At 51.3% G+C, this 23206-nt stretch overlaps 9 protein-coding genes across 9 annotated transcripts; 4 read left to right on the top strand and 5 right to left on the bottom strand.

Moving 5' to 3' along the window:
- Positions 1-496: 496 nt before the first annotated feature.
- AUEXF2481DRAFT_5471 (uncharacterized protein) lies at positions 497-2457 on the bottom strand (the record flags this gene model as incomplete). Its single annotated transcript, XM_013487596.1, has 2 exons — positions 497-2242; positions 2293-2457. The coding sequence occupies 2 exons, from the start codon at positions 2455-2457 to the stop codon at positions 497-499; spliced, it is 1911 nt and encodes a 636-aa protein (XP_013343050.1).
- Positions 2458-2870: 413 nt separating this feature from the next.
- On the bottom strand, positions 2871-4754 carry AUEXF2481DRAFT_5470 (uncharacterized protein; the record flags this gene model as incomplete). Its single annotated transcript, XM_013487595.1, has 3 exons — positions 2871-3330; positions 3384-3935; positions 4732-4754. The coding sequence occupies 3 exons, from the start codon at positions 4752-4754 to the stop codon at positions 2871-2873; spliced, it is 1035 nt and encodes a 344-aa protein (XP_013343049.1).
- A 1089-nt stretch (positions 4755-5843) lies between these two features.
- AUEXF2481DRAFT_29950 (uncharacterized protein) lies at positions 5844-7022 on the top strand (the record flags this gene model as incomplete). Its single annotated transcript, XM_013487672.1, has 2 exons — positions 5844-6078; positions 6127-7022. 2 exons carry the CDS (start codon positions 5844-5846, stop codon positions 7020-7022), a joined length of 1131 nt encoding a protein of 376 aa, XP_013343126.1.
- An 855-nt stretch (positions 7023-7877) lies between these two features.
- AUEXF2481DRAFT_5468 (uncharacterized protein) lies at positions 7878-9194 on the top strand (the record flags this gene model as incomplete). The annotated part of the gene is made up of 1 exon (XM_013487594.1): positions 7878-9194. The coding sequence occupies one exon, from the start codon at positions 7878-7880 to the stop codon at positions 9192-9194; it is 1317 nt and encodes a 438-aa protein (XP_013343048.1).
- Positions 9195-10372: 1178 nt separating this feature from the next.
- Positions 10373-12144, bottom strand: AUEXF2481DRAFT_66300 (uncharacterized protein; the record flags this gene model as incomplete). Its single annotated transcript, XM_013487815.1, has 6 exons — positions 10373-10516; positions 10569-10828; positions 10879-11109; positions 11163-11567; positions 11619-11792; positions 11850-12144. The coding sequence occupies 6 exons, from the start codon at positions 12142-12144 to the stop codon at positions 10373-10375; spliced, it is 1509 nt and encodes a 502-aa protein (XP_013343269.1).
- A 610-nt stretch (positions 12145-12754) lies between these two features.
- Positions 12755-14219, top strand: AUEXF2481DRAFT_242067 (uncharacterized protein). Its single transcript, XM_013487846.1, has 3 exons — positions 12755-12801; positions 12887-13617; positions 13670-14219. Exons 2-3 carry the CDS (start codon positions 13016-13018, stop codon positions 14007-14009), a joined length of 942 nt encoding a protein of 313 aa, XP_013343300.1. The 5' UTR covers positions 12755-12801; positions 12887-13015; the 3' UTR covers positions 14010-14219.
- Positions 14220-14262: 43 nt separating this feature from the next.
- AUEXF2481DRAFT_29946 (uncharacterized protein) lies at positions 14263-15159 on the bottom strand (the record flags this gene model as incomplete). The annotated part of the gene is made up of 3 exons (XM_013487671.1): positions 14263-14298; positions 14354-14589; positions 14643-15159. The coding sequence occupies 3 exons, from the start codon at positions 15157-15159 to the stop codon at positions 14263-14265; spliced, it is 789 nt and encodes a 262-aa protein (XP_013343125.1).
- Positions 15160-16229: 1070 nt separating this feature from the next.
- On the top strand, positions 16230-16992 carry AUEXF2481DRAFT_5464 (uncharacterized protein; the record flags this gene model as incomplete). The annotated part of the gene is made up of 2 exons (XM_013487593.1): positions 16230-16623; positions 16679-16992. The coding sequence occupies 2 exons, from the start codon at positions 16230-16232 to the stop codon at positions 16990-16992; spliced, it is 708 nt and encodes a 235-aa protein (XP_013343047.1).
- Positions 16993-17910: 918 nt separating this feature from the next.
- AUEXF2481DRAFT_66257 (uncharacterized protein) lies at positions 17911-20382 on the bottom strand (the record flags this gene model as incomplete). The annotated part of the gene is made up of 1 exon (XM_013487808.1): positions 17911-20382. One exon carries the CDS (start codon positions 20380-20382, stop codon positions 17911-17913), a length of 2472 nt encoding a protein of 823 aa, XP_013343262.1.
- Between the last annotated feature and the right edge of the window lie 2824 nt (positions 20383-23206).

Raw genomic sequence — 23206 nt, 5'->3', positions numbered from 1 at the left:
GAAGAACTGCGTTTTCCGTCGACGATGACTCTCCGAATTGCACGTCGGACTGCGCAAAGAGAGAAAGGATTTGGGCAGAGGATAGGTGGAGCAGGTTGAGAGCGGGAAGGATAATGTATATCTTTGCAATTCAGCGCTCTAGGCAGTGACGCTGGGCGCCCCGTAACCTACGGACAGTGGGGAGAGGAAGGGGGGATCTCTGCCACCATTGACAGCCATCCGCCCAATCTGGTGCTAGCTCAATGAGCCGCGCCCTACCAACGTGTTGCCACATCGCCGCCTGAGGGGGGAGACCCTGTCATACATCCATCATCTCGCCAATAAGAACCTCACCGATGCTGTCGACTTCACGCGGCCCGTGCCTGCCAAACCAGGGCTGCGAAGCTCGTAACCGGTACGAGCGATGAATAAGATGATTATGTTCATGATTGTCGTAAGGAGGCTATTCTAGTTATCAAGGATATGTACACACTCAACGCTAATCCCTCGCATTTTTCTAAAACTCAAAATGCTGCCTCATGTCCTCGAGATTCATTCCGGGGCCAACGAGCTCTTGCAAGTCTCTGCGTTCCATCTGAGCAAACACTCTTCTTAGCGTGTCGTAGAGATTTGTGCTCTGGTTTTGAGTGATCATGGCTTCTAGCTTGGCGTCTGTCATATTGTTATCGCCAACCACCTGTCTTGCTTTTTCCAGGCCTTCTTTCTCCGTGATGCGGTGCATGGCCAATGCCCCGAGAAGGTGCTGCGCGGCCTCCTCGTAGCAGCCAATGTTTATACACGACACTCCCAAGTTGTAGCGTGCCCTGACGAAGTTCGGCCTCATTTCCAAGGCACGAGAGTAGGCATCGATGGCCTCTTCCGACCTTCCAGAATTTGCGAGAGTGGCGCCGAGGCGATTCCAGAGGAGATGCAATTCTTCCTGTCTGTTTGTGCTGCCTTCTTCAGTCGAGGCTAGCGCTGCTCCGAAGCAGTCGACTGCTTTGTCATATTCCTCTGCGCCATAGAAGAGAACGCCTAGGCCAACCTGGACGTCGGGATCCATCTGCTCGCCGTCTGGAGAAAGTTGTGCGGCTTGAATGAATAGATCCGTCACCTTCTCGTGCAGAGCATGGCGATCGGTGAAGCCAATCTCGTCATCTTGCGAGGAGAGAGGTCCGTTTATGAGGGTGGGATATTTTGTAGCGACCCAACGCTCAAGCGTTCTGTAAGCTGTACTGTCATAGCCCTCGTTGGTATACGACACAGCCAGACCCATCAAAGCTTCCAGGTTGTTGGGGTCGAGTTTCAGAGCGTGCTCCAGCGCACGAATTGCAGGTGATTCCTTTTCATTCTGTGCTTGAGCTTGGCCAAGAGCTGTCCAGGCACCCATGTGGTCCGCATCTTTTTGAACAGCAGCCTCGAAAGCCAAGGCGGCAAGCGAGAGGTTCCCACCTTCACGCATAATCTTCATGCCCTCATCGTAGGGGTTGGCCAGCTCGGCGAAGGGGTTGTCGTCTTCGAACATGTAATCGCCCAGCGAAGGGTCGCGGTGCGTGTTGAGCCCGTCGAAGCCGTCCCACTGGTCGAAGCGATCGGTCGCATCGCCAAAGGATTCGTGGGTGACAAAGTCTCTGTTTTGGATCGTCTCAGCTTGGATGCCCTGCCATACCGACTCGAAGTCACCAAACAAAGTTTCGCTCTGATCAACTGACCTGTCCATGGCATTCAGCTCTGCCTCGATGGCGGCGTTGGCCTCTGCATCGAGTTGGGCGTCTTGTTGTTCTTGCGGGGCGTCCAGCTCGGCGAACTGAGCCTCCCAATCCTTGTCATCCAGCTCGACCATACGCTCCTTGCCTTTTGACTGTTGTTGCTGATCCTGCGGAGTCTGCATGCCATTCATGGCCATTCCACCCATGCCCATACCTCCCATGCCCATGCGCATACCCATACCGTTGCCGTAGACGCCACCATGTTGCATGGGGGACTGGTATCGTGACATGGGGGTTTGTTGAACATTGCCGAGTGGGCTGGACGTCCTGACACCGGATGTCTGCTGGAAGCGAGCAAAGTCTTGGGGGTTGAAGGCTCCGTTGGCCTGGTGAGCAAAGGCAGGACCGGGCTGATCGGACATCTGCGGCTCGAACTCGGCGGCCCAGTGGTTGGATGTGGGAGAGGCTGCTTGGTCGAGCTCACGACGCATTTGTTCCATGGCAAAAGGCGAGTCTTGGAATGTCGGGCCATGCTGCATAAAGTCGTCCATCATCTCATTCACTCGTCAGCAATGTCTTGCAGCGACTGGCGTCTTGTGCTTACAGCATCTTGAGGGGCTCCCATCTGACTACGCATGCTCTCCATGCCTCCGGGACCCCTGCCTACTAGACGGTCTCTCTGTAGCGACTTGTCATCTTGGACGTGCTTGGTGAACTGGCTCAGTGGGTTGCCCGCCGTCGAGCATTCTGCCCCGCCGAGAAATGACATGGTGTGCTGCTTGTGGGCGTCTTTGGAGGCGGGAGCTTGTCGACTAAGTGATCATGCAGTAAGGGTGACAGGTGACGAGTAGCAGTGAGATGGAGAAGAACGAGAGACAAGTTGATTGTTCAGCAAGCAGCACGGCGGAGGAAATAAAGGGCCATGTCATTCGGCAACAGCTGGCCGAGGACGGCGAAACAACGTGGGGAAGGCACCATGAAGGCCGCCTTGGCAGCGGCTTCTGAATACCGAGGTCGTGAGTCGTGACCTTCACGTCTCTGATACAACCTGGAACATGACTTCGCACGTGAATGGTGGACGACTGGGTAGCATAAAATGATACAATACATGTCCATCAACACCCCATCAACACCCATCAACGCCTTTGCTATAGTACAATGCTTTTTGCGGGGAGACTGCATCTAGGCGCTTCTCTCGCTTTTGTCGCTTCTCTCACTTCTCTCGCTTCTGTCGTTTCCAACATTGCTGCGGCTGAAGTCGACGCGGAGCTGTCTGCCGTAAATCTCCTTCTTCTCAAGAACCTCCTTGGCCTTCTGTGCGCTGGGTACGTCGATGAAGTCGGCGTGGCAGAAACCCCTCGGCTGGCCTGAGCGACGGTCGACGGCCACTCTGACGTCCAGAACGTTGGTGATGTTGCGGAAAAGGTCGTTGAGATCCTTGTCGGACATCTGGAACGACATGTTGCCGATGAAGAGAGTCTTGCTAGGTCTGTTGAGCTTGGGAATGCCGTCCATAAGAGAGCGGGGCTCGCGGCGGAGATGGAACTGCACTGCCATGTTGCGACCGGCCAGGGCCTTCTGGTTGAGCTCACGCTGTGCCTTCTCTGCATCCTCGAGTGTCTTGAACTCGATGAATCCGAAGCTATCCAATCGTGTCAGTCTCAAGCATGCTAGTCCAAACATCAGACGACATACCCTCTGCTCAAACCACGGGCGTCCTCGGCCACGCGCGCATTGATGATCTCTCCGTAGCTGGAGAACTCGCGCTCAAGGTCAGCGGCCTTGACCTCGAAGAAGAGGTTGCCAACGTAGAGAATTCTGCTGGGCTTGGGGTCGACGTGAGTTCCGTGAGCGGCGTTACGGGCGCTCTTACCGAGAAGAGACTCGGCTGCGGAGGTGACGTTTGAGGCGACATCTTGCACCTTTTCCTTGACCTGCTCGACGACCGAAGGCTGCTCAGAGGCATCTGCTACCTCGGGCACAGACTTCTCCTCCACGCTGGGCTCCTGTTCTGCCTGCGCCTCGGATGTGACGGCCTGCTCGGTCTCGGTGGCTTCGGTAGAGACAGTCTCATCGGTGGTCTTGGCCTGGGCGAGGGAGGCCTCTTCACTGGCGAACCGTCTTTGGAAAACAGGCATCTGCCATTTCTGTGATTGACTGAGGGCGTTGGGGGTCTTTGTGACGATTGTGCGGGCCTTGAGAGGCGAAGAGGTAAAGCTGCGAACAGCGGCGCGACGAAGAAGGAACCTGCAATTCGTTAGCTTGACTCCGTCATCGCATTCTTAATGTAGACTGTAGACTCACATATTTACAGTGTCTTAGGAAATTTGTTTGGATGGTCTCTATCGCAGGGCGCTGGCACAAGAGAAACACTTTCGTTCGCTCGAGCTTGGCGAGCCCCGATTTGGTTTTTTTCGGAGGGTGGACTTTTGAGCATCAAATCTCGTGATCGATCAATTATACTGTCGTTTCTTCTTGATCCCTACTCAAGCAGCATCAGATCTTGAAATGTGATAGCATTTGTGGAAATGTGCCTTTCCGATATTGTGATTAACCACTCAAAAGTGTGGCAGAGGATGTAATATCCGGTTGAGTCTTACGCGATGTCTTGACACCGATGATCTAAAATTCACAACACTCTGTTGCCATGAATCGATCATTATTTCACCAGTGCGACATGCATGACAATTTAGTAGGACAAAGTGACCACTCAGGCACATATGAGCATAATCAGGGCGAGCTGACTGCGGTCTCGTCATGGTCTTATCGACACAAATCTACATAGTCAGGGTCATCCAACAAACATGGGGTACTTGCGCTGTCAGTTCTAGCGCAGATCAACTGCACAGTGATCGAAATGCATGGCATTTCGTTACACGACTCTGTTGTCGAACTTTGTGGCTTGGTGCAGTCAGTGCGAGAACAGCAGCGCAAGCACACGCAAGTTGGCATGGACATTCCCAAACTGATTCGATTATCTGTTTAGCAGCGTAGATCGTGGTACCTTCAGTGCATATTTGACAAATAACAGGCGACCCTCTACATCAATTTCACGGAGACTACCATGTTGGTCCCGCGTGTATTTTCCGTCAGTCCGCGAAACATCTTATCTGCTGGGCGCTGCTTGACATTGTCCAAATGGTGACACAATGATGAGTGACGACAGTGAGACAACAGATCGCGACCGCCACGTGCGCATTTATCGCCGGTGCGTCATGGCCTTGCTTGAGCTACCAGTCCAAGCGAGAAGGCTGGGCGGATTCTGTGCTGGTATAGCCAGCAGTCGAGAAACCTCAAGCCACGGACCTGGTGCGAGGCTTCGCTGACGCTCGAAAAGAATCAATTGCTCACGTCCTGTATTTCGAGTGCATGCGAAAGATGGTGGAGAAATATCCTCCGTCATAGACTCGAGATCCCAAGCATCCACGCTAAACAGCCGAAGACACCGAGATGCGTTTCCGCGATGCATATAATCTGATTGATCCAGCAACCGAGGGGACGTGAGTGTTGTCGAATAGTGAATTTTGCAATTGGACAGGCAAGAGCCGCAGCTGGCGGAGCACAACATCTCGCTTACTGCATTTCCTAAACGTCGTGCATTCGGGTGTCGTGTTGATTGGGAGTTTCTCCTCAGTGTGCTCACGTGTATCATTCACAGCATCTGTGCAGCGCACATGGCGACCGGTGAGAAGATGGTCATCAAGTCAGAACTTGCAGTGTTTATTGGAAGCAAACATACGCGATGGAAGCGTGTCAAAACCGCTCGGCGGCAGGCACAGGAACACTTCACGCTGTCCGAGCCGAAAAGACACCAATAATCACCCATGGCATGGTACAAATGTGGCGCACACCTCAAACAAGTCACTGAGCGTACAGGCAAGCGCTTGCACGCACACGGTCTGCGTAAACAATCGTGCAAGCGTGATTGCATCCCAGACTTGTCGTATGATGTCGAGAGGAACGTGGTGGGAATGGAGCTAAGTGAACTGAAATGACGTCGGCCAGCTGCCGTTTCCGTGGGGATGGATCTCTCGTCGACACAGTGTTCGTCACTCACACTTTCACTCCAACACCACCCATGTAACACGCGATACCTCATGTCTGAGGACTGAAGCCAGTCAAATCTTGAAGAGACACCCTCACCTACGCACACACATGGCTTCGAAGTACAGGCGAGTGCTCAACAGTGACGCAGAAATGGCATCACCAGCCGTCAACAACAACAATGTCAAAGGAGGCTCTCGAGGCCGCGGTAGCACCTTTACGCGTCGACCTGGCCGGCAAAAGTTGACCGGACTATTTGCAAATGGAATATGGCATTGCGATTGTGATTGCGACCCCCGTCTACCCGCTGAACACTTCCAGGTGAAAAAAGACAGCGCGAACAAAGGTCGCTCACAGTTTCCATTTCCGATCGACGCCGCTGATATTTGAACAGGCAGATGGTTCTACACCTGTCAGAATGGTGAGGGACGAAGATGTGGATTCTTTCTATGGGATGACGATGCAAAACCACGAGAGGCAGCGGCTGTCCTGAGTAACTCTAGGAACGAACCTAGAAGCGAGCCGCATAAGCCCACATCCCCCGTACACCATCCGTTCCAGACGATGCAGTCATCTTCAGATAGTAATCCAACGTCGAGCCAGTCCAAAGGCGTGTCGAAGCGCACATTCCTCGATGCCGGCCTCGAAGACGATGGCCATGACCATGACTCGTTTCCTTGGTCCTTGTCAAGTCATGAAGAAGCGGATTTGATGAATGCACCGGAAACGCCACGAAAGGCAGTCAAGTTCGATGCTCTCGCAACACCGGCGACCAGTGTAAACAGGAAGCTGCCATGGTTGGATACGCGTGCCAAATCGCCTGCTGCCACTTCTGCGAAAGCAACCCCTTCCAGACACTTTGATCTGCCGCAAGTCCTCACGCCATCGATTTCCAAATTGTCCGTCGCACAACACGCTGCTTTAACACCGCAGGTCACTCCAAGTCCCTTACGCTTTCGCAATCCTTCAGCACATGCGTCGTCTCCCCGATTCACCCTCACCGCAGATGTTTTCGCCGCCCTAGATGATACAAGTTTCAATTTGCCAGCTGAGTCAACATCAAAGCTTCGAGATATCTTGACACGTCAGGAGTTACGCATTGAGGGAATTATCAAGGGTCGAGAAATTACGCGTCTTGCTCTTAAGGCACGCGAAGCCAAGATCGTTGAGCTTCAAGCCACTGTTGTAAGCCTCGAAGCTGAGAGGGACGTTGATCATGCGCATGTCAAAAGGCTCGAGTGGGAGAAAGACATGTTGGCAAGAGGTCAAGACTTTGACACAGAGTTGTGATTAAGCATCGGTCTATCGGGTAGGGCTGCAGATGGCGTTTTCCATATGCTCCACTCAATAGTAACCTGCTTACGACCATACCGTCCGCTATTCACAGATCAATCTCTGCATGCCCCAATAGTGACATCTGCAACGACCAACGACCATGGGCAGGCTCAAGTAAGCCTGCTGGCTGCAAATGTTCTCAACAGGAAACTTCCGATCGGTAGACCATTCAGATGCATGAATCTCCAAGGCTTCCATGGTCCTGGGCCCGGGACAATATCACGATCAAAACTTCCGCATGAGCAAGCAGGGAAATACGCAGTCTCAAACGCCGACAGACGGGGACCGTTTTCTACGCATGCGATCAGCTGGCGCATAATCGAACAAATCAGCTCGCGCAGTAGCAGCCACTCGGATGATCGCTGCATGATTTACTCTCGAGTCATCATTCGGCCGGGGAACAGGAATCGGCCACGACACCTTCCTAAATCCTCTACCTCTATGCTGTACGACTCTGGAAATCAGTCGTTGCCGCTTCTCGCGACTTTGATGCAGCGACCCGATACCACTGTTTCTGCCAAGATCAGCCGCCAGCTTTTCTGTTCCATCTACACCATATTGTGGAATAGCGCCTGCCGATTACTCCCCGACGCCAGGTCCGGCTAAAACATGTGCTGGCATACATCGCCCGGGAAGCAATGTTCTGAAAAGCTCCGTGAGGGGCATCGGCCACGGGCGGCCGTCTCAATGTATAAAATTGGTTATCTGCCGCCCTATCCCCGCCGGCTTGTCCCATATCTCTTTGGATGTTTGTTACCTCAAACTGGCCTTCTCGATCACTATCCGGTCTTCGATTAATCAAAGGTCATTATGAGTCAAGACCGTTCAAACCTCGGCTACTGCGATACCTATGATGTTGGCATGGCCTACACCAGCCCAATAAACAACGAAGGCCTGCAGATTGGTCAGCCTGTCCACTCTCCTCCGCAAACCCGGTCTTCGATGCCTGTCAGCCTCGCGGCAGTCTCTCCTACTAGATCACAGTGGACCGGACAATACTATCCTCGTCATGAAGGATGGTGCGAGCGCGATCTGTTGTCATCGAGCGACATTGTATCAGAGACAAGCGTCTTTGACGACAGTGCCACACCCAGTCTGCACCGATCAGACTCGGGCGACTTTTCCGAGGTTTGGGAACAAGAGCCTCCCTCGGTACCCTTCTCACCATCTCATGGGTTGCTTGACAACATCGGAAGTGGCTTTCCCTTTCAACTTCCTCCATATGTCGCCGTCAGCCCAGATGGTACCATCCAACAGTATGCGTCCATGTTCAGCGAATTAGAGATTACTGATTCTCTTCCATCACCTACTGTGCTTGATGCGCCTTCGCGTGCAGATGTTTGTTGTTCGTCTTTCTCGGACTCCAGGATCAATACCCAGCAATCATGCATTCAACAGCCTCATGAACAATCTCTTCCGGGTAGATCCAGAAAAGTACGACAGGCCAAAGAACCCGAGGATTGCCTTTCAAGGAGACCGGCACGTGCAAACAGCAGCAAGGCACGTCTGTTCTGTGAAGCCTGCCGTGATAGCAAGGACTACTCTCGCGGGTTTCGTGGTGAGCATGAGCTTGCTCGTCACTACGCGCAAAAACACACCAAGCACAAGAAGGTGTGGAAGTGCTTTGATCTCAGTCCAGATCGTCTGATGCGTAATTGTGAGAGGTGCAAGACTGGTCATCAGTACGGCACCAGTTATGGTGGCGCCGAACACTTCAGACGGAAGCATACTGGACTGTTTGGCAAGGACATGATGGAGCTGTTGCGAGGCAAGAATCAGCGCTGGGCTTTAAGCAGTAACCGTCTGATTGAGGAAGGATGGCTTCGTCAGGTGTTTGTTCCAGGTGATGGTGAACCATACCTGGAGCAAGAAGAGCATGTTGCAGCCGTCATGCACACGCCTCTGTCTTTCAATAGCAGTCCTCAGGAGATAAGTCTCGATGGTGGAATGTGTATGCCGCATTTGCAGACCTTCCATCAGCCGCAGGTGCCGATGAATGATGCCAACTTGGCTTGGGCTCAGCATCCGCATCAGCTTCAGCCTTACAACCATCAGTATCTGCGCCAAGGTCAGCAGCAGCAGCAGCAGCATCACCACCAGCAACAATGGCATACAGATATGCCTTGAAAGACCGGAGGAGTTTGTTGCTACTGGACTTGAATACCAGCGATACCTGGGCAGCTTCCGCTTTGGAATACTTTATTGTTTTTGCATGGGATGGTTCGCGATGATACCCCTCTTACTTCAACTCCTTTCCTGCTGTCAATCCTTCGTTCTTCTTGTTCCTGTCGATCTGTTCAATGCCTGCTCATGTTCTGCCAAGTCTGCTTGCTTTGTTGCATACATGATCTCCCTTCCTTGGGTTTGTCTGAGTGCTATCATATCATCTCGTATAGACATCAAGACAAGACTCATCTGAATCCTTATCAAACAATACCGGCCGGATTATAAAAATGCAGGACTACGTTGATAGAGCCGGGACAGAGGCGTCCAAATTCCCAGTGGCCAGGGTGTGCGTTTCACGACAGGCACTTCGCACCGATCCCCGGCCAATGAACACGATATTATAGCTACCGCGTGAGCATGATACCTGTACGGTCCCGCGGGACTGATCTAGGCGATGATAAGTCTCTGGACCCACCTGCCAGATATGCTACAGTAACACCGAGATAGGTTCCTTTTGGTGTAACTCAAGGAGATTGCCACGCCATATACACCAACAACTTCTCTCTCCTGTTATTTTTCTTACGTTGGATATTCTGCAGGGCTGATGAGTATTTTCTCAATTTCCTGCTGCATTCCCCGAACCATGGTTCACCCCGATGCTCCCCCCCCCCGCTTGTCATGGGATCAGTTCTCATGACTTCTGAGCTTTTTGCTAGTGCACGCTCTCCTCTCGAACCCGTAGACCCGGATCAGGCGTTGGAAGAGGACAGAGGACTTGATACCTAGCCACAATGGCAAGTGAGGCATCTTATTGGCGAAGAAGGGGGCGGTCAGGGCGATTCACGATTGGTGGGTATACTTGATGCACACGAGTAGACGGGTGATTTGTAAAGAGAGCTGGCCGCGAAAAACAATGTGGACGTAGGGGCGAGCCGAGGAACGGTGAGTGCATAAGCTGGACTAAACACTTATCCTTTGATTCAGCGAACGCACAGTCGTCGCCACGATTGCACTTAGTGTGACAACACGCACAACACAAAGATCTTAAAAGCAGAGTCGATATTGTAGCTCTTACAAAACTTCCAGTGAGCATACTAGCACCCTCGGAGTTTCTTACCTCAGTGGCAAGTCACAAACCTTCATACCTTCTCGATCCTGTCGGTGAGGTATGAAACATTCTTCTCGTCCATCGCGGCATCGAAGCCTTCTTCAAATCCCTCCTTGGTGAACAATCTGTCAACGTCCTCCAATGCAAGTCCCTTAGTCTCGGGGTAGAACATGTACTGGATAAAGATTAGCTATGAATCGTGGAGGTCGTGAAGTTTGTCAACTTACCATGATCGGCACCCAAGTCGCGTTCAGCACCGCAAAGATAATGTATGTCCTCCACTTGATGTTCCTGATAGCAGGAGGGGTGATGTATACGATCAAGAAGTTCATGATCCAGTTGGTACCGGTAGAGATGGAAGAACCTCTTTGACGAAGACGGAGAGGGAGAATCTCGGACGGGTACACCCAGACGGTAGCCTGGAAGCCTACAGTGAAGGCACCTTGGAAAATGAAGAGCATTGCTGCAGCACCAATACCAGCAGAGTCTAGTCGTGTTGTTAGATGCGATTCGCAGACAAACATGATAATAACTTACGGGCGATAGCTGTCTTGGCCTGAGTCTGGTAGACAAGAGCTGCTTGGACTGCCATTACAGCGGCCATCAAGCTTACCATAGATAATAGCAGAGGACGACGTCCGACTCTGTCAATCAGGAACCAAGGAATGAAGGAAGCCAAGAAGAACCATGTGTTCAAGAAACCAGACATGAGACCGGACAGACGAGGATCGAAGCCGAGACTCTCCTGGAAAATAGTACCAGAGTAATCTGTCAACCTTGTTAGCAATGCAAGACATGCTTAGAGCAAAGAAGGTACTCACAGATCAACGCGTTAATACCACCAAGCTGTTGGAAAGCTTGAATGCTGCAAGCAATGAGGAATCTGCGTCTGCTTTGGATGCTGTCATTCTTCAGAAGATCACCCCATGTGCCGGCACCAATAGACTTCTCGATAGCCACCGTGCGAACGATATCGCTATGGATACTTTGAATCTCTTCGTGGCTCATCTTGCCCTTGTTGAGGCGTGTCAGGACCTCCAGAGCTTCCTCGTTTCTGTCCCTAGCAGCAAGCCAGCGAGGTGTCTCAGGAATGATCAGGACGATGAAGATCATGGGAATCAGGAAGATGCATTGAAGGATGGTGGGTACACGCCAGATGTAACTGGTGCTTTGGCCGTTCTCCAATGTCGAGAAAGCGTAATCGATCCAATACACCATACAGATGCCTGGTGAAGGTCAGAAAAGATAGACAGCGGGCATGCTCAACAGGATCTTACCGAAGTTGAGGGTAGACAGCTGTGCGCAGACATATCTGCCTCTTGTGGCTTTGGGACTAAACTCGGCTTGCAAGACTGGTACTGTAGAGTTGATGAAGCCCATACCAATTCCACTGATGATACGGCCGACGATCATGTGGGCGACGTGGTAAGCGGTGGCTTGTAGGATTGCGCCTGACATTGTGAGCTTTACAGAACCAGACATCTGTACAAATTAGGTATGTTACTTACCAACGATCATGATGAGTACGCCGATCAAGATCGACTTGCGTCTACCGAGGTTCTCGCCGATAAAACTGGTGGTGACGGCTCCAATGAAGCAACCAATCTCATAGATTGCCACAATCAAGCCGATCATGCTGGTTCCGCTGTTGGTCTTGGTGTCGATGCCAAATGTTTCAGTAAAGGCCGCACTGTTGACGAAACCACCCATCAAGCCATTGTCGAAACCAATAAGAAGGAAACCAAGACAAGTCAGCGTAGTGACTGTGTAAAGCAAAGCATTGCCCTCGAGTTGGATTGCCATGTTGAGGAGTGGTTGTGTTGTCGATCTGAAGCTTGGGCAATCCTGAATGGCGGAGCGTCCAGATTATATAGACTGTATCAAAGCCCGATGGCACTCTAATGAATGCGGCTCTTCGTGTTTCCGCTCGAGCGCATGCGGGGCCTTACAGATGATGCGAACGCGTGGTATGGGGTCGTCTGGGGAAGGACGACCTGGGGATCTGGTGAGCAAGGTTTTGAATTGCAACTTCCACCGTTGAGCTCGCGGCAAAACCGTCAATCTCCGCCAGAAACCGGCAGTCTAGAACTTTATCCCTCGTACGCACCCGACCACTTGCTCGATCACATTGCCGTCAATCACCGCCAGACTCCGGTATGCTTTCGTACATCTTCCCACGATCTGAAGACGTCTCCCTTCTAGACCGCTAGAAGCCGTCAAATCCCGTCGTCTAGTCAGACCCATGTCTGATACTGTAGCCGTCAGCAGACCTCCAAGAACTTGCGTGATAGGAGAAGCTTTGTCACAGTGATAAAGTCGGCCAAATCAGGCACATGAGCAGAAGCCGACTTTTATTGATATCGGCGCATGCTTGAAGTGACCGACATTGCTGCAACGCCGAGATTCCGTAACGAATTTCGGATTATAGATAGAAGCTTCTCAGAACGATGATAGGGGCAGGTCATACTCATCAAATGGCACACACTACGCAATTGAGGGTGGGTAGCCAATACGCTGGATGAGGATTCACGCTGACTATCGCCAGGAGTTGACCCCTTCTGAGAAAGCATTGGAAGGTCAACAAGATCTAGCATCCAGTAGCAGTCCTACGATCATTGTCTACGACAAAGCCTTCTGTGAAATTGTCGGCTTGTCTCCAAGTCTAGATTGTGTTATGGAAGCTGAGTTACCTTTCGCGCATGAAGCCGGTGTCTACTTCCCAGATCAGGACTCGCTATTTGTCACCAGCAACAGGTGCAAGATACAGGAGATTGATGACGACGCGATTATGATTCACAAGCTCGTGCGAGAGCGAGATGGCAAATGGACGAAGAGCAAGATCGACGCCGACATACCCATGGCCAATGGTGGTGTCAATTACCTGAATGGTGTCCTCTTTTGCGCTCAAGGTCACCATTCGACCAAAGGTGGGCTCGTACTTATGGATGCAAGGCCTCCGTACAGGGTCCAGACGCTTGTAAACAGCTATCACGGACGAAGGTTCAACTCGTTGAACGATGTCGTGATCAAATCGGATGGATCAGTCTGGTTCACCGATCCGGTCTATGGCTCGGAGCAAGGCTTTTGCCCAAAGCCGCAGTTACCAAATCAGCTCTATCGCTTCGAACCAGATACCGGTAACATCAGAGCTGTTGCCGATGGGTTTGGGCGACCGAATGGACTTTGCTTCTCACCAGACGAGCAAACTCTCTATGTCACCGACACGGATTGGGTCCACGGCGACGGAACCATAGATGATACCCGTGCCTCTACCATGTAAGTCAGTTGTTCCTTTCATCGGCGATCGGAAGTCTGACCCAGTCAAAAGCTACGCGTTCGATGTCATCCAACGCTCAGGGGCCGACTTTCTTGCAAATCGTCGGGTGTTTGCAATGGCAGATACAGGCATTCCAGACGGTATTAAATGCGATACGGTTGGAAATGTTTTCTCTGGGTGTGGAGATGGTCTCAATGTCTGGAGTGCTGGAGGCACTTTGATCGGCAAGATCCTGGTACCCGGTGGTGTGGCAAACTTCTGCTTCGGCCGCAGTGGGGAGTTGTTCTTGCTAAACGAAACAAAGTTTTGGGTCGCAAAGATAGCGTCCTCGATCAGGGGGGCTCTACTGGAAGGCATGGGTATCGGTTGTGATGAGTCTAAACAGAAGTAGTAGCGTACCTATACAATGTTGAGAGCCAACGTCTGCTTCGACATGACTTTGACTCGTTGCCTCATTGTAGTTTTTCTTGCAGCAATGTGCTTCGAGCCCGTCGCTAATTCTGAGTACTGGCTACCAGAAAGCTCTAGCTGGCATACCGAGTTTTGAAATCGGATATGGTTGCACAAAAAGGCTTGGGTAAAATCACATGTTTGATTGGAAGAAGATTGAACGCCCCCAAAATGCCATGAACTGTACTCCCTCATCAACGCAAACCACCTCCAACGACTAACGATTGACCCTGATCCATGTAAGCATCGCGGAGAAGACGTCGAGATGAAGGGATATTCACTTACAGTAGCGAACCCGGTCTTGGCATACATCAAGACAACATTCGCGACTTCTTCGGGTGCGCAAAGACGCTGCAGTGGGATGTTGTCCACAACTCCAGGCACACTGTCGGCAGAAGGCAAAAGGCCAGTACTACCAACCATTGCGGGGCTTACGTCGTTGACCGAGATATTGTACGGTGCCAGACGAGAAGAGAGGTTCTTCATCATTGATTGTAATCCGCCTTTGGAGGCAGCATAGTCTTGGTAGAGCGGTCAGACGAAGCAGAGAAGAATGCAGACAGTAGAGACTTACGACAACCGTTGATACCTGCTCCATAGGCAGCGATGCTTGAGATGAATATCATTCTACCCCATCTTTGATCCCTCATGCCCTCGACAACACCCTTGACTAGTAAAAAGGTAGCCCTAAGGTTGACGTTGATAGTGTGCTCGAACTCTTCGAGAGGGATCTCCCACACGTTCTGAATCCTGACGCCATATCCGGCATTAGATACGAGAATGTCGATTGCACGCTCGTGCTGCTTGACGACCTCCGGACACAATGCTGTCGTCTCTTCAATGCTAGAAAGATCCGCTTTGTGAATGGTGATTTTGAGATCCGCATTGCCCGGCTCGCTCTTGAGTTCATCAACGAGTCTTTGGCATGATTTCAGATTGGATGAGTAGGTGAGTGCCAGATGTACACCTTGAGCTGCAAGTTGTCGTGCGCATGCGGCACCAATACCGCCAGAAGCTCCGGTAATCAAAGCCAACCTGCCCTTGATCTCGTTGTCGACTTCGACGGGAGGATACTCATTTGTGGTATGCATCTTGTGGTAATAACAGGTGGTCCAGAATTCTGTTGATATCGTATCCTAATGATGAGCGTCGATACCAGTCTTAAGAGCAATGCACGTCGTCTCCAAGTCCGAGACAAGACCACCGTCAATTGCCGATAGATACAGCGACATTGGAGGAGCTCCGCCTTTGGACACGACAATTGAGCCGGCACGCATAATCGGCACCAACCCCGCTAGAAACTGTCCACCACTCCACGTTTCATCATCTTCACCGTCAAAAGCCGACGGTCTTCGATCGAATTTGGTGCTCCGTCACAAACCGACATAGCGGCTTCAGTGTCTCGTGAGCTGTATAGCGTTTGAGTTTTATTATTATGAGAAGGTTTAGGTTACGCGAAAAGGACTGTGGTTCACAAGAAGAACGTGATGTACAGACGGCGGACGCGAATCGTATTTCACCGAGGCTTGGATGAATCTCGGAGGATCTCATCGAATAAGACACTCTATCGGGTGTCTGGTTGTACGACGAATATATCTTACAAGCAGATCAACCTACGAACAGCTCTATCTATCATTCCACCATGCTCGTTGGACTATCTCTGTGGAAAGGCATGCTGTAGACGAGTCCTAAGATCTGTGAAAGTTGAATGATCGAGCTTGGCCCCGTTACTGTGGTCGTCGTATATCAGAAGCACCGCTACGCGACCTTGTCAACAATCACGAGCGCATGGACGCCTATACACCCGAGTATCAAAGACATTGTACTATTCGCTTACTTCTAATGCTAGCCACTTTTCGTGATCACATGAGTGAAATAACGCTCCGTAAGTGTAGAGGGCTCCTCTGCCGATCTAGACGACGTGTTTCAAGTTACCCCGTGCCCTATATGGGTCTTTGCTAGCAACCATGAGCAGATGCTTCATACACATGAAAGGCCATTTGACTCTTAGGGTAGTATCAGAGACCACCTATAATACTCTTGCTCGAGCCTGGTTGTCAGCTTCAAAATCTCGGACATCTCTTCTTCCAACACTCATTCAACTCTTCAGATCACACGCCGGCCGTGTTCAGATTCTTTCCTTTCGTATCATCAGCCCAGCATGGTCAATCGCGACTTTTTCCTCGGGGCTCTCGTCGCCGCCTCCACCAGTGTCATCGCCCAGGACTCTGGTTCTGAGAACATCCGCTTTGGCAATGCTTTCTCTCTTGGAGCCACAACCTCGTACATAATCGAAGCCGAAACGACCTTGTTTCCAGGCAAGACGCAGAGTGGCGATACTCCCCGTCTTGCCCTCTGGCCTGGTATGGGTACCGACGAAGACCAACTCATCCAGGCTATTGTCTTGGGCTCTACCGACGCTCAAGGCGAGCAATGTGGTGGCAAGCCTCACGTTAGTGGTGAATGGTGTGCTTTTGCGAGTGCGCTTCAGGATGGCGTGCAACTCCAGGGTGACACTTTCCCCGTCAAGTCAAATCAAGGTGTCAAGATTCATTGTAAGTTATACGACATCGTGACTACAATGCAACTACGCTAATCGTGGAAAAACAGACAAATACGATGAAGGCTCTGGCAATACTACTCAGACTGTCTCGATCGAGGGTAAGACGGTCTCGACATTGTCCACTAGATCCGGCAAGGCCATTGGTTTTGGTACTGCTGAAGAGGCACAAAACGAATTCCAGGGTGTGGTTCATGAACACTCATATGTCAATACCACTGTCGTACTCGCTGCAGCAGATGAGCAGTTTGCTTCAACTCTGAGCAAAAATGGCGCTGCCGGTAACCTCGTCACAAAGGATAACAAGACATTCAAGGTTGACAAGATTACAATTGCTGAGTACAGTTTTCCTGCCAGCGTGTAAAAATTGGATAGCTCGAGTTACTGCTATAATCAGCTGTAGCTTACGGACATCATGACAAGAGCAAATTTATCCTTGCCTCTCTTCTCTAGTATTAGGCTCAGGCGTTTATTCGTGGCCCGTTCGGTCTTAGATAAACATCATATCCCTTCAGGTGACTCTAGTGGCAAAACAAACAAATCTGCTAGACCAAATGCAAGAATGATAATCCCGAGGATGCGTAACATGACCAATGCTATCGATACACGTCACCAAGTCAAACTCATATGCCTGTTCCTGATCATGCTTTCACATGCTCATTCAGTGTCCCCGACTTCATCCTCGTCCTCCACGATTGCCGCCTCCTCCTCACCGGGTCTAGGTCTGCCAAGTGCAATGGAAGGCATGCTTTGCGTCATGTGGTCAGGAACACAGTTGTCCTCACTACCCACTTCAACGCCAGACCGGCTCGTCACCATACTGCCCTTGCGGCTCTTACTCACAACACCGGGGAACAAACGGGGCTCGGAAGCGTCGAGAGATGACATAGGCATAGGTGCAACGTCAGGTGGGATAGAGGTGGGCGCTGGACCGCTGGCAGCTGAGCCGTGTCCAACCATGCTGGCCGCACGAGCGTGCCTGTGCTGTCCATGGCCAGGCAGGCTGACCATGCTGGGCGACTGTGAGATGCGAGCCGCTTGAGCGTTTGGTACATAGTGATGATGGGCAGCAGGAGCTGGTAGTTGGAAGTTGGCATCTCTCGCATTACGCGTTTGGAAATATTCCGAGTGGTTGAGAGGATTCGTGGCTGAAGGGTTGGTCTGCATCGACGCTGTGGGCGAACCAGGTGCTGTAAGATTGGAAGAGAAGGGGTGGTTCGGCTTCAGGTTTGACATAGACAACTTGCGCGATGGGTCGCTTGCTGCGGTATAGCGGTCAATCCTAGAGCGGGAAATCAGTAAACGTCGGTGAGTTTCTGCCATTTGGGAGATTAGCATACATGGCAAGTTCTTGCAACCAAGTCTCGTGACGGAACGCCTCGCGAATATTCGGCACATTGACCTTTGCCATGTCGTTTCCAGCAACTCCAGGCAGGGAGTAGTTGTGACCAAGCCAGCGTTGCTTGACTGAATGTTCAAATCCACTTTGAATTACTGAATGTTTCGCGAGCTCGCACATGTCAACTGCGCTAAGCTTGTAAATCTGAGCAGCCACCGCATACTCTTCGATGAGAGGTTCCTTAGTGAAGGCGAATTGCAGGGGGTCGTCGGTGGACAGCGAAACATTCAAGCCGCGGCGGAAGTACAGAAGGAAAGGATTGCGCTCGTAAGCAAGGAACAACGCGTTGTTCGACAAGGGTGACATGGCAACACCAATTTGCTCGAGGTAGAAGATGTATTGCAGCAACGGGACTTTGCGCAGCAAGAGACCGTGCGAAATACTGTGACAGCACAAAACAGCAGCAGCAAGATGATCCGTATCGCCAGCTTCACCACAATGAGGTCGGAGGAGGAAGGTGCTGAAGCCACGCTGCTTGCGCCAGACGTTGAGCGAAGAGATGTTTGCGAATAAATAGTAGATCCAGTACGAGTAAGGTGGATTTTGTCCTGTGCTCCACTCCTTCGGCAAGGGAAACTTGCGATAGATTCTACGCTCTGTCTTACTCTCGTCATCGACAGAGTCAAAGCCGATGACGCGCTGGAGGAATATATGCAACTTAGGATGTGAGGTAGGGTCTTGTGTGACCTCGAAAAGAGGCTGGAAGACGTTTTGGATGACCTGCTCGAAGTTCTCCATCAAGTTGGAGCTCTTGTAGACATCGTAGAGACGAGGGATCTGGATCAGCCATCGTACGTTGGGGGAGTACAACTTGTTGTCTACAACCCATGCCGCTAACTTGTCCCACTCTTCAAGGTCACGACCATAGATGGAGATGCGCCATTCTACCATTTGATACTTGCTTGCCTCGAGATCGGCAATGACTTCCTTGGTGATCTCGGCCAAGTATCTACCGTGGATGTAGTTGTCTGTTTTGAGGAAGATGGTACGAAGACGTGATTCGCCTACAGGATTATACTTGAGGTTGAACTTGTCAAAACGATGAAACGAATCGGTGTGAGCATGCATATCGAGTGTGTCGATGGATAAATCATATGCAGTTAGGTTGATACTCTCGAAGACTTCTCGTAGAGTCAGGTGCTTGCCGTCACGGTACAAGACAACCTCATTAGGGCTCTTCTTCATCTTGCTTTTGATGAAGCGCAGCAAATGCTTCTGGTTCATACAAGCCGAGTGATGGACGTGAGTGTCGACCTTTCGGACATTGTAGAAGTCCCTGTGAGGCACAGCTTTCGTGTCTGCAATCTCCTGATACTCATTGAGCAGAATATACAAGTTGAACTTGCCTTCGAGATATTGCAAACGGCGGAAAGCAAAACTCTTGCTGGGACCGTCCGATGATACAGTCAAGATGGCATCAAGGTCCATGTAGAACTCGCGAATGGTAGGAATGTGAACGATAGGGGTGTCGAGCTCGGCGGCTTTGTTGTTCTCATAGACTTGGTAGACGCCGTTTGGATCAAGACGAAAGGCCATTTCTCCAGGACCAGGCAAAGGCATCAGGTCGTCAAGCTCAAAGTCCTCACCGATATTCTGACCCATCTTGCGAGGTCTTCTGCGAGGCGTCTTGAGATGCTGGCTCTCGGTCATGTTGGACTCGTAATCTTGCCACGAAGGGTCAGGATGAGGAGGGTATATGGTCCAGCCAGGCTCATCTTTTGGATTGTCTGTGGCACCTTGGAGAGACAGGCGCATGTACTTGTGTCTGAGGTCCAGCACCTTCTGGATGTTGCTGTAGATGGACGTCAATTCGGCCGTGACCTTTGAGTCGTCGACAGCGAAGCCTCCCGAGCCGCTTCCCAAGCCAACACCAGCTCCTGCACCGTGTAGACCTTGTTGCTCAAGGAAAGGTTTCTGCTCGTGAGGCAAGTTGGGGTGATTCTGGTGAGCACGAGCATCTCGGTCGGCTTGCATCAAGGGCGAAGGCGCGTCATTCTGGTGGGCAGCAAGGCTGCGGACAGCATCTACGTGGCCGAGGGCGGGAGTTTGAACGTCGGCGCTTGTGGGAGGTTTCGCAGGAGTGGCCACGCCAACAGACAGGGCAGACTTGTAGGTGGCATCGTTTGCTTGCAGGCTGGTGTTGCTCTTGCTGGCTCTCAAAGGGTTGAGCGGAGAGGTTGCAGTAGCATCGGTGGCGACGTTTGAGCTCAGAGTGCGCGTCTTGGTCAAGGTCGGGCTCTCGAGCATCTCGGCGCGTTGTCGTTGGTAGAACTGCTTTGCCTCCGAGTGGCTCATAGCCTTCTCAAGCGACGAGTTGTAGTGCGTTGTGCGACGTTGCTTGTCTCTGGGCAACATGCCTTCGGGCTCTTCCTCGCGCTCCAGCAGCATACTGGCCGTCATGTCGGGTGCCTTGTCCGACAGGCTTCTGGATGCCATCATTGAAGGGCTTGGATCGTCGTTGTTCGACTCGTCCTCGTCCTCGACCTCGCTGCCAATCTCGCTCCTCGAATCGACTCCATATTCGCTGTCATCATCGGATGCGTCGTCGGGTCCAAAGGTTGGCGCGTATGTGGGTGGCATCGTTGATGTGTGTACCCGTCTGTGCGACTGTCCACGTCGGCGTCGAGTAATGCCTATAGCTTCCAATGTTGGAGGAATGACGACAACGTGCCTGACTGAGAATAAAGGCGCCTTCTTCGCAGTACGTGGAGTAGATTACGTGTCTGAGCTTAGGAAACTAAACTGTACGACGGGAAACAAATGAGAATGAGGATAAAGTCTACCTTGCCATTCAACCAAGCCATTCTCTCCACTTAGTATCCCCATAATTTTTCTTCATGTGACGCTGTAACAAACGTCCAAGCTTCCAGGTTCGCCAGCGTCTCTCTCGACGAACAACGTCGCATCCAGGTAATCTGAACGAAACAAGACGAAGTCTCCAAACCCTGTACGATCGCTTTCTGGTATCCGCCTGTTCTATAGATCTGTTGCCTCTTGCTCGGAGTCCCGAATTTAGTTTCCTTTGTATTCAGCTTATTCTCGTACTCCACCCAATTCACGGAGACCATGAACACTGACTGCGCACATCCTACATTTCTCATGCCTTCCCCTTGTCGCGCAGCACAACGATCATGAGCAACGTCTGATTGTGACATCGCCCGCAGGTACCGGAGCAATGTGACCACGAATTACACCTGTTCATGCTACAATTGTCATCAAATACCGCAGGCCAACGGTAAAGAGTGCACAGCCTTTCATGGCTGGGATCGCGGCTCGAGCAATTGGACCTGTTCATAGATCAGTAGATAACACTATCTCCAGAGTGTCAGCCAATGGGCGACCACATCACACATCTCTTCTCGTGTGCATCGGCTGCGATATTGCCGCTTGGTCAAGCAAGAAACCGCTCATCAATTTTGAAGTCGGGTAATGTAATCCACCCATTCTCGACTCAAGGCTGCCTGTTGTTCTGTTCCAACAGTCATTGTTCCCCTGAGCAGATCGTGCTAATTCAGACAGTCTGCAGACGATCAGCTCGCCGCGGCATATGGAACAGCAGTAGTCAGCAAGCAAATGGGTGACAGCAGTGATAAATCTGTCGACAACACGTGCTATCGAGAGATCTTCGAACGGGAAATCTTGTCATGGAGCGAAAGGTGCGAGATGTCTCTGGCTGACTTCAGATCTAGCTTGATTGGGCTAGAGACACGTGCGGCTGTCACGAGTCGCAGCAGCGACTCTGCAGTCCGACAAATGGCTGCGCGGACGTACAGTATGGTCAGTATGCATGCTCTATTGGTAAGTGGCTTTCAAGATTGTCACGATGTATGCCTTTGACTAGTCGAACAAAAATTGGGAGATCAGAAACGTGTGATCCTTTTTGGACCTCTCGGTGCTCGGATTTTTCTACTCTCAGTTTATCGACAATACAAATCAATCCAAAATAACAGTCTTTGTCTCGAACGAGGGCCATACTTGGAGGATGATGATATGGACACCCAGTCAACTGTAAGATCGAACACCGTTCCTATGCAACTTTTTATCGATGCTGAAACTTCCGCTGGTGGATCGTGATAGCGAGTATTGCCAGTCTTCTCGTACACTTAACCAAGATGCTTCAATAGCAAACAGAAGGACATAATTCGAGGCTTTGTAAAGGCAAGGATTGCAGATGTGCGACTCTCAATTGTAGTCATAATCTCACGAGTTCAAGCAACACGAGGGTCGATCCTTTGCGAGTCAGCGAGCACCTAGAGATTTCATTCAAGTAGGCTCACAATTCTGCACGCGCTCGGGCAACTGTACTTCGCGCGTCGCTTACGCGAGCCATCATCGGGTCTTCATTTTTCGTACATCTCTTGATTCGCTCTCACGGTCGATAGCAATTACCCCTGCGGCTGGTAATATGGATTCCAGACATGGAGGAGATGCCTAGGTACGCGTCCACTAGCCATGTGGTGCTTACGCCATATACTCTGCTCGATCATGTTTCACCTGTCTTGCATGCCTTTGGGGGGCCCGCCTGTCAAGACACCGGCGGACGAGCGTGGAAGCTACCACTGGCTCTGGAGAGCTCGGTGCAGTAGTTTCACCGCCTGACGGGAGATCTGTTGTCAATTTAATAGACGGGCGGGAAACCGGATATGGCTTCGAACAGCACCAAGAGCCTGGCTTTGAGCCCTGGCCGTCCTTCGTCGGTCTCCTGCATATCTTGATGTCTGGCTCATGCTCAAAAGTCGCTATGGATCGTATCGCGTCATTATCGGCAGTAGTCGGCAGCTTCAGCTCTTGTCCACTGTTCCAAGAACAAATGTAAGTCGCTGATGGCGTGCTTCAAAAACAGCAGATCCATGAAGAGACAGATATCAGGTGAGGTGCTTGGACCCTGATGACCTGGTCGTAACAAGCCCTCAAAGATTTTAAGTCCGTGCGGCACAATATATGGCTTTCCTTACAATAACGCTACTCCTTTGACGTGCATCATCAATGCCATGTGCTAATCGGGGCTACGCTAAATGTGACCGCTTCGATTCTTCCTACCTTCTAATCCACAGCGTCGGGAATCTTCGTAACTTGCGGTCATGCGACGGCTGGGCTTGGTCAATGATGGCTGCTAATTTCTTGCTCCGGCAATGTCCCTAGTCGAGATAGCGCAACCAATCCTTTTCATACTTGCCTG

The sequence above is a fragment of the Aureobasidium subglaciale genome (assembly GCF_000721755.1).
Source record: "Aureobasidium subglaciale EXF-2481 unplaced genomic scaffold scaffold_12, whole genome shotgun sequence".
In the NCBI taxonomy this organism is placed as follows: domain Eukaryota; kingdom Fungi; phylum Ascomycota; class Dothideomycetes; order Dothideales; family Saccotheciaceae; genus Aureobasidium; species Aureobasidium subglaciale.
This window is presented reverse-complemented; position numbering and strand designations above follow the sequence as displayed.

Coding starts and splice junctions, on each gene's coding strand:
- AUEXF2481DRAFT_242067 (XM_013487846.1), top strand. CDS start 13,016: ATGGAAGCTGAGTTACCTTTCGCGCATGAAGCCGGTGTCTACTTCCCA. Junction 13,618..13,669: donor GATACCCGTGCCTCTACCAT/GTAAGTCAGTTG, acceptor CCCAGTCAAAAG/CTACGCGTTCGATGTCATCC.